This window comes from Biomphalaria glabrata, chromosome 13, assembly GCF_947242115.1.
Source record: "Biomphalaria glabrata chromosome 13, xgBioGlab47.1, whole genome shotgun sequence".
Classification (NCBI taxonomy): domain Eukaryota; kingdom Metazoa; phylum Mollusca; class Gastropoda; family Planorbidae; genus Biomphalaria; species Biomphalaria glabrata.
The window spans coordinates 10517568-10527893 of NC_074723.1; the positions used below are offsets into that span (position 1 = coordinate 10517568).

Consider the following 10326-nt stretch of genomic DNA (forward strand, 5'->3'; position numbering starts at 1 on the left):
ACTAAGGCTCGGAAGCTCATCTAGGCATTCCAGTACTGGAAGATCTGGTAGAGAAGCCAGGGCGACATCGTCTACTGTATTCTGTGTGGCATAGACTTCGAGGTAGTGTTCTGTCCATCGTTCTAGCTGCTTGGTTTGATCTGTAATTTTTTCTCCTGATTTGGATAGAAGGGGGGCAGGCTGAGACACTGCTGGACCCAGGGCCGCTTTAATGACATCAAATAGAGCTTTGCTATTTCCTGAGTGGAGACTGTCTTGGATTCTGTTGCAGGTATCCCTCCAGAAGTTGTTAGCACATTTTCTAGCCATTTGTTTTGCCTCTTTATTAGCACTTTTGAAGGCCTCCAGAGATTTTGGATTAGGCTTTGTCTTGTGAGCGAGGTGTGCAGATCGTTTTTTCTCGATGCAAGGTTCCATATGTGCTAGATTCGCCTCAAACCAGTCTACATTTTTGTGTTTTTGAGGCCCAAAGGCGGTGATTGCCGAACTGTAGATTACGTCTCTTAATTTCTCCCATCTGATCGAGATGTCTTCTTCATCACTTAACGAGGGGATTGAACTGTTCAGGAGCTCGCCAAAGAGTGCACACTTCTCTGGGTCACCTACATGGTTGACGTCAATTCGCCTAGTTCTGGGTTGAGTGGAAGTGTAAGCCTTCTTAAGAAGTAGTTTGATTTTGCTTAGCACTAGTGAATGGTCTGAGTTGCAGTCCGCACTATGGTATGAACGGGTGTGGATGACACTTTTCAGATCCATCCTTCGGGTGATGCAGAGGTCAAGCTGGTGCCATCTTTTTGAGCGTGGGTGCTGCCAAGAGACTTTATGGCGTTCCTTGCCAGAGAAGAATGTATTTGTTACACACAGTTCATGAGAGCTACAGAACTCAAGTAGCCTTTGGCCATTGTCATTTATTTTGCCAACACCATGAGGTCCCAAGCATTTTGGCCATGCATCATTTCCATCACCAACACGGGCATTAAAGTCTCCATTTATATAGAGGTGCTCGGATTTTGGAGTACTTTTAATTACGTCCTCTAGAGCTTGAAAGAATCTGTCTTTGTCCTCTTCTGGTGCAGCAAGGGTTGGTGAGTAAGCACAGATTATATTGACTTTGCCTTGCGGTGATGCAAATTTCATGTGTGCTACTCTTTCATTGCCAATGGGAAACATTGCAATGCAGGGGACGAGACTGTTTCTTATTGCAAAGCCGACGCCATGTATTCTAGGGCTTTGTTCTGGTTTTCCTTGCCAGTAGAATGTATAGTTGCTTTCTGTAAGAGATCCACTGTCTGCCAGTCTGGTTTCTTGCAGGCAGGCCACATCAATGTTTAGTCTGCTGAGTTCTCTGTCGATGATAGCTGTTTGTCGCATGTCGGTGACGAGTTCAGGGTCAGTATTGAAGCCAGGACACATTGTCCGTATGTTCCAGCTTGCTAAACGCATTAATGTTGAGGGTTTTCTTTTCATTTTATTTGCAGGTGCGGGTGAGCAGCTTGCTTTTTGATTTTGTCTTAGCACCAAGCACCCAGTGGTGCGGCAAGCTGTGGCGGGATAGCACTTTATTGTCCGAGGGCTGCTCGGCTTAAGGCAGGCAGTAGCTATCCAGTGAGGCTAAAAAGCCCCTCCTACCGTCAAGAGTGGTCCCTGGCGTTCCAGCTTACGCCAATCAGCTAGGAACTTATCACCGGTAACTACCACTCTCCGTGTTTTTTCAAAGACATTACTGTCAGAGATGGAGTGACCTCTCCATTGCTGGGGGAAAGCCTGGGCGGTAAATTTGCGAGTGCTGGGCTGCCCACACGTCAGCACCCGCCTCTCTTCCATACTGACCGGGTCCAAAGGGATGGCGAGCCATCACAATTTGGGGACAGGTGGCTGCAGGAGTTTGCCAGAGAGCAGTAGTCTTACTACTGTCCCCCCGCCTACGGGGCTCCAGGACCGGATTTTCTGTTAGGGTTTACTCCCTTAGCCTTAGACCTTACAGGGACACACACACAAGGCAGTGCGGCTATTGACCTATAGCTAGGGGTTTGGTTTGTGGGCAACAGGGCGTGTCCGCACGCCGACGGGCCATGCCTGCCTCACATCTTGGGGCCAAACCTCCTCCGAGACCCTTGCAGTTTAGCCTGAGGCTTCGCAGCCTCAGTTTCCATCTGCCACCACGAGGAGGTACTGCATAGGACTTGCTGTGGAGAGGCTATGTACTGGCAAGAGAGACTTACAAAATTGCTCCCCTTTCACAGATGCTAGCCAGCGGTGGCAACAAGTTAAGCTACCACACTAGACGCTTCACACAGCCATTGGACAGATCCTGGGCCTATGTAGCCATTATTTCGGCTTCATAGATCTGGCTTATAAAACTTCGTTTCAAAATGATGCATTGTGGGTTTTTCAATTCCTGCTTTGAGTATTGGAGATAAACCGCATTGTGAAAAATGTGCCATTATAAAAATATTTTCTTTTCTTAACGTTCGAGATCCCTTTCCATGGTTTCCATAATTAAATATTACCTTCACTAAATTGGACTATAAAACGATGGCCTACAATTAATTAGAAAATAAATTCTATATAATTACGTCTGGGCATTACCATTGAAATAATTTCTAGGAATCCGAAGTGGCGTAACGATTTATTATGCATAAAGTTACATTATTATGAACTGTTTAAAATATTTTTATTGCAATATGCGACATTTAAAAAAGTTTAAAACAATCGTAAAATAATTTTATAAAATAACTTCCAATGGTATAGACAAAGCGACGTACACTGTGCATAGTCCTAGGCGACTTTTGGCAAATCGTCAATCGACCCCCCCCCCCCAAAGGGGTCGCAACTCTCAGGTCATAAAGAATCATACTGAATATGCTAAATAGAGGGAGCATTGGAGCCTCCGCTTTTTCGATAGTTGAATTGTGAATCAGTTGTAGTTGGGCTTCCCCCACCCCCTGGAGCCCCTTTGTGTTTGAGCCACGTTTATGTCCCTTTGAAAGTTGTTCTAAATAAAACATTCGTGATTAAGTTGAATGAGTTAGGTCCCTTAGCTTGCGCTGTCTTCCCATTGAACTGACCATCACAGGTAAGTAAAGTACTTTGTCTTCACCTGCCATTGTGCAGAAAAAAAATGAGTTGAAAACAGTTGTAAAACAACTAACACACACACACAACTTCACGTCAAACAATGACCACAAACAACAACTCGTGCACCATTGTTCGTCGTGGGGTGTATATAAGTAAGAGCGGACTTGAACTACGACCAACGGATCTTCTCACGCAAGACTCGCTACAATCATCAAACATGGATAGCTTCACCCAAGTCATCATTCTTGGTAAGTTGACGCAAACGTGATAAGTTTCGTGTTGAAATATTTTCTTTTAAATGTTTGGGTCGCGATGCTTAAGTATTGTATTGGTGTAGCTGCACTGTAGCGAGATTAGTACATCCTCACTGTAGTAGTGTGGCTAGATTATTACAACAGCAGACCTATCATGGCTACATCAGTACTCTAGTATCTTGACTACATTAGTACTGTTGTAGTGTGTCTACATTAATACAGTAGTATCACAGCTACATTAGTAGCTTACAGTAGTATCATTGTTTCATTAGCACTGTTGCTGCATTAGTAAATTGTAGCATTACTTCATGACTACAATCGAGGCATGGGTTCATAGTCTATACAATTTTGTTTCAAGGTAGTTTGATAATAACATATTATTTAATGATTATTATAGTATTAGCCTAAAAGAGTTTTAAGCGGAATAAAAGGAGTCGTGTAAAAGTTGAAGAGGAAACGACTCAGGGACTTGAGTCAGTAAAGACGTATATTTGTAGGGAGATTTTTTTGTTGAAAATTATCATTTCATTTACAACTAGATCTAGATTTGAAGTTGAATCTATGTAAATTTATTTGCCCCATGGATCGCAAGATCGGAGAGTGGGACTTTATTTCTTCTTACATCGGTTTAATTGTAGGCCTACTAGTTTTTGTCATTCTTGGACAGAGGTATAGCCACGACCGAGCATCAAAAAATCTATCTTATCTATCTGTATGCCATTAGTAACTAGCTTGCATAAATACACTCTACTCTTGTATCAATGCCATCAAAAGCCAATAAATATGTGTAGGCAATGGGAAAAGCTACAGGTTCATAGTGCAACTGTTTTAAACGAGAATCACTCTATACAAAGCAACGTAATCAGTTTGGGTTATTCTTAATTTATTTTGTCTGGTTATCTCCCTTACACTATTTTTTTTTCCATAGCTGTACTGGTCGTCTTGACTACAGCACAGACGAACGAAACATTTGCCAACTCCACAACAGGCCAAGTAAGTGCTAATATTTTAAGCTCTCAAGATAGTTATAAGTATAGTTTTAGTACATAAACAATAGCAAGCTCAAAGAAATTAATAAAATCTGTTGCCACTTATCACGAGTTTTATGTATCAGCTGCTTGGATAATGATAATGATCACGTCAGATTAAATGCTATATAAAATTTTACTATGACGAACGTGCCAATAAGTACTAGGAATTTAAAGTATAAAAACAATTTGAAGCCAATATATTTACAATGACTATTTTTTTTTTTTCTTTTTGAATATCAGTAATTTATTGGGTTCTAGTTACATATTAATTTTTTTACTAAATTATCTGTCATGCCTGGTAACTTATTCGTGAGATGTTAATATATTAATATTGACTAAATATTGGGTTATTCTCTAACAAAAATGGGAATCTATTTTGGAGACGTTTACGTAGGCTTATTAATAATAAATATAATTGGGTCATTCTCGGGCTAACATAGGAATCTTTTAAGGGACATATACATTTTAAATTCTAATAACAATGTTGTCTTGCTGAATCTTGAATTGAATACATGTATCAGGACAAGCCTCTAGCCTGTCTCAAGGCTGATGGCCTGACAGCCAACTGGCAGGACGAGACATGCAGCAGTTACTTCGTCTGCGACAACTTCGTTCTCAGGATCGTCCACTGCGAAGAGGGCAAAGCTTTCAGCCTCCTGGAGCACGCATGCGTGGACAGGTAACGATTGATATTTACATGCTGCTTTTAAGCACGTTCTCAAGATTCGCTTACAAACTTTTATTCGTATCGCATTTTTTAATATTTACAGATAGGGCGCAGGTAGGGTTGTAGCTACAGATAGCTAGTCCAACTAATTTACTAAACGTTAAGGGAATAACTTTAATTTCAAAAAAAAGCTTGAAAAACGTTGTTTACGATCAAAATAAACGTGACTTTTATTGAAGTTCCCCCATGCAGACCTTGTGATCTATAGGGCAGATGATCTCAAGGTCATCTGTTTCTGTGGCCGACGGTTATCGCGGGTTTCATGTGGCCAGCAGAACGACCAATCGCCCCTACTTTTCCCACATTTATGTCACGTACCCATTAGAGCTGTGTGGACTTAGGGGCTCCCAAAAATCCGGAAACATCCAAGTCTTTACCAGCATTCGAACTCGGAACTCCCCGTTCAGAAGCCAAGCGCTGTACCGTTCAGGTAAAGCGTCCATGACTTTTATTGACACTTGTATAAAGTTTCTAAGTTCAAGTGTTTGCTGTTTTTTTTTTTTTTTTTTTTTTAAACATTTAACCGCCAAAAGTGTTCTCTGCACGTCTGCTAGGCCAGCTGAAACAAGTTTAAGCTTTGTATTATTTTCTATGTGATTCTATTTTCTTATTTTGAGACAAAGTTAAAAATGTATAAATAATCTAATCCCAGTTCAAAAAGACATTTTTAGTATCACATGAGATTATAAGTTCACGGAAATACCATGAGCCTTTCCAGTTACCATTCATTCACTTTAACAAACCTCAGATGTAAACAAACCTATCAATACAAACTGCGTTAAAAAAGATTTATTCTCATTTATTGAAAAAGATTTTTTTTTCATTCAAGAACGAAAACTCAATGAAAATCAAAATTAAAAAAAAAAAGATGAATAAATAATCAGGAAAAAAAAAATCTTCACAAATACATTTGTTATGTCATCACTTGGAAATTAGCCGAATCGTTTTTAAAAAATAAATCATTAGGTCATCTCTGCTCCTGGAATAATTTAATGTCCTCGCAGGAGAGACATTTAAAAAATGCATTCTTCTATCAAGTTGATACTTTAACCAATTATCTATTGTACCAAACAAATCATTTTAATAAATAAAAATCAATTAGGCAATTAATTATTGGTAATTAATAATTTAGTTTGGTATTGAATAAGGGAAATAACTTGTACATTCTTGGTAGATATAGTTTTAAGGATGGAGTTCTTTCCATTTAGATAAGCTTTTTTTTTTTTAATGGATTTGTTTTAAATATTTTTGCTTGTTGGCTATTTCGGCCTCATCCCTTTTTGTTTGTTAAAGTCCTATATTAGTTATCTGATACTGTAATAGTGTACACATGCGGCCAAATGATGGTATGTTAAATGTTTATTACTGTAGCAATTGTCAATTACTATATCAGTTGTTGTTGCCTTACTAATATCTGTTACGTTATTAATTGTATATTGTAATATTAGTTTTTGTGTCTTGTGTGTTTCTATTGCACATTTTCACGATAAACTAATCAATGTCAAGGACGCTAAATTAATCCCCCAAGTTGCCAACTAAACATAAAAGAATACAGAAATAATCTTATCGTATCGTTTTATATATAAGTTTTGAACATAGAATCTTCCTATTTGGCTATCGCTTAGATCTGCTGTGGACTGTGAGGAACAGAACAACGCAGTTCGACTTAACGTCCGAGCAGCAGCCATCTTGCGCGAGACATCTGACCCTAGCTACGTCATGCCCGATTTGGACAACGAAGACCCCAACAACCCAATTAGCGACGACGCCAGAGTCGCCGCCATGCTTCACTCCCTTAGGACTCCTAAAAATACCAGAACCAAGCGTGCTGCCCTGAAGACTTTGGGAATCCCCTTAGCAGCTGAAGCCATAGGTAAGTAGCGTTATGCAAAATTTAAAAACCTTTCGTAAAACACTAGAAATCTACTTAATATTAAATTATTTCATCATTGTTTTTCAGTGATCGAATGTCTTTTTTTCGAAAAAAAAAACAAAAAAACATTTACATAGAAAAAAAAACTTGCTATTTTCTGCCTGTTAAGAATTGTTCCAAGCACATATGCCAGTGTATATGTTTGTTTATGCATAAATGAGTTATATGTATGATGTTGTAAATTGCCTATCTATATATTAAGGATTGCTATTTCAATAATTAAGTCAGTTGCTGTAACCGTTAGAAGCTCTTATATTGGCTTCAAAATTTATACATTTGTCAGTATGCTTGTTCGTCTGTGTTTATTTCTTTTTCTGTTCTATCCCAGTTCGACAGTCTGAATCTCTGTCTTTTCTTTTTTTCATCCATTAAGTTTTTTTCTGCTGTTTGTCTGTCTCTTTCTTAAGCGGGTGTTTGCAAAAACTAAATAGATAATGACAAAATTTTAAAAAAATCTCTAAAATAAAAAAAAAAAGAAACTTAATTAAATTTTAAGAAAAAAAAAGTTTTTTTTTCTTTCTTTTACTGTGTGTTAATTGAGAGAAGAAAAAAAAACATATAAATAACCTTCACGTAATAACAAAAAAAAACTTAACTTAATTTTTTTTAAACTCTTCAGAAAAAATCAACGTTACCCTTACTGACACTATCTGTGAAAGAATCGACGGTGAGACGGTCATGATCGAAGCTCTAATGAACGCCATCCTATTGACGGAAGCTGGCTGCAGGGACCTGTCTTGCGGCATCCCTCTTCTGAGCCTCGTCTGCCCGGTCGAACGCGACGGTGAGAAGGACATGTCAACAAACGCCACCATGAGCGCCACTTTCGCCAACCTGATCTTCGGCAACAGCACACTCACTAATGAGGGTACCAGCAGCAACGCCAATAGCACTCAGGCCAGGAGTAACGGCACGTCCTCCGAGCCCTCAGCCACCAATATTTTTGGGGTCGGTGTTTTTGACGCCTCGGAAAATAACGGAAATAGAAATTCGGATGTTTCCGGCGCCACTCGGGAGCAAGGGGAGATTAACGGGAATAGCAATTAGGACGACACGGCCAAAAACAAAACGTAAGGGAAACAAATGATGCAAGGGAAATTTGGTTTCTTCAAATAATTAATAAACTGCAAATTAATTTTTAAAAATAAGTTTAAGTGCAATACCACGTGCTCATTAAATTGTTTTATTGGATGAAGGACGAGAACGCTATCGATAATTGTACCTTCATGGCGCGACATGTGACATATGGCACGTGACGTGGGAGTCCCGATAAAATGTAGAAATCCAAAAAAAAAAAAAAAAAAAAACCTAAAAGGGGTAGGAGCGTGAGGTGTTAAGTACTTAACTATAATAACGCTGGGAAAATGTTTTCACATCATTTGTAAGTATTTAGTTTTTAATTCACGCTAAGCTTTTCTAACAAAGGACTTGAGCTGATAGTCTGTCTCAGTTTAGATTTGACACAAGGTAAAACAATAGTTCCCTAGATATAGAACGAATCTGTAAGTCTCTATGATATTTACAATATTATTTGGTTGAGTCAGGAGACGACTTTGAATAGTTTCGCACTTTTTATGACTTTCTAGCTTATGAAATTGAAATATCAGGCGTTAGGGTGTCATTCAGTATCTAAGATAACAATGTATTTCTATAGTTTTCCACTGAAGCTTAATGCCAGGCTTACAAAATATTGAAGCTGAATTTCGATAGAGAGCATGCGACAATGAAAATTTAAACTTTTTGAAATATCTGAAAAAGAAATATTATATGTAACTGTTGTCATAGCTAGGTGAAATAATTGTTTCGTTCAGATATTGAACAAATAATTTTGCTAGAATAGCTAAATCGTTTCTAGTTATCAATGAAAATTCAAGTAAATAAATGAAAAAGCATTTCTCACCAATCAGCATTATCGTAAAATTGCATTGATAAGGAAAATATGCATTTTCTGTTTTTAACCAATTCACTTTCAATTCAAATCTCCTATTTGTACATTTTGTTTTTATTTAGAAGCAATAGTCACGTGACATGGTAATTAGCTCCTATAACTCTTATACTATCTGAAGCAGTTTTAACTATTATGAGTTTTGAAAAAAACAAACAAACAAAAAACATTGCATTGAAATTTGGTTCAACAGAAAAGTATTTGACACTAACGGAGCCTTGTCTAGAGTGAGGAATGGGTGAACAGTTCGAAGTAGTATATACTGTCAAAGACTTGAGTCATAATAAAGTGTCATTCTAACTAGCGCGTTACATTCTGTTTTCACATTTAAACATATCACTTCCTTCTTAGCATACTATAAATGTTATGTTTATAAACTAGAACATAAACACACAATATCCTTAGCTTCTAAGTGTCTTTGTATCTTAGACCAATATTTCAATAGAGACATCGGCTCAATTTCTTCATGTTTTATGAAACGCTTTGAAATATGTGCACATACTTTCACAGTTATTGTTAAAGAATGCGATTAAAAATGATTATTGCTATATGTACTACCTGTTGTCTATCTTTTTCTCTTAACTATATATGTGTGTGTGTTTATTGATTGGTTTTAGAAACTTTGCATACATAAAAAAGTAATATAGTATCATTATTATTCTTATATAAAACGTGTTTCTACTTCTCTGGTGCTGGAAGGGCCGAGATTCATTCAAATGGAAACGAAATTCGTTGTAGTCGCTCATGCGTGTCCACAGAACTTTTTTTGTTCATATGACAGATCTGCAGCAGTATCGGCATATGGCAGGTCTGCAGCAGTATCGGCATATGGCAGGTCTGCAGCAGTATCGGCATATGGCAGGTCTGCAGCAGTATCGGCATATGGCAGGTCTGCAGCAGTATCGGCATATGGCAAGTCTGCAGCAGTATCGCCATATGAAAGTCTGCATTAGTTTCGCCATATGAAAGGTCTGCAGCAGTATCGGCATATAGCAGGTCTGCAACAGTATCGCCAAATGACAAAACTGCAGCAGCATTGGAATACGACAGGTCTGCAGCAGTATCGGCATATAGCAAGTCTGCACAGTACCGCCATATAGCATGTATTAAAATCTTTCTAGGAATATCATATTTCTTGGAAATGTCTGCTAGGTTAGTTGTCAACACTCCCCTCAGCTAATATCGCTTTTGTGAACATTGTAATTTTAGTTAATGTTATTTAAAAAAAAAATACACACATAAATAAGACATCATGACCTACATAAAGAGGTCCATTCAGGCTGAAGATTTCAACTGTACGTGAACGTACTATTCTTCTTTTAATATCTTTTCAACAAGTCACGTGATGACTTCATTAA

At 38.2% G+C, this 10326-nt stretch overlaps 1 protein-coding gene across 1 annotated transcript; it reads left to right on the forward strand.

The window, feature by feature from the left end:
- Positions 1 to 3160: 3160 nt before the first annotated feature.
- LOC106073774 (uncharacterized) lies at positions 3161 to 9525 on the forward strand. Its single transcript, XM_013234418.2, has 5 exons — positions 3161 to 3326; positions 4261 to 4325; positions 4885 to 5042; positions 6716 to 6963; positions 7643 to 9525. Exons 1-5 carry the CDS (start codon positions 3179 to 3181, stop codon positions 8068 to 8070), a joined length of 1047 nt encoding a protein of 348 aa, XP_013089872.2. The 5' UTR covers positions 3161 to 3178; the 3' UTR covers positions 8071 to 9525.
- Positions 9526 to 10326: the final 801 nt, after the last annotated feature.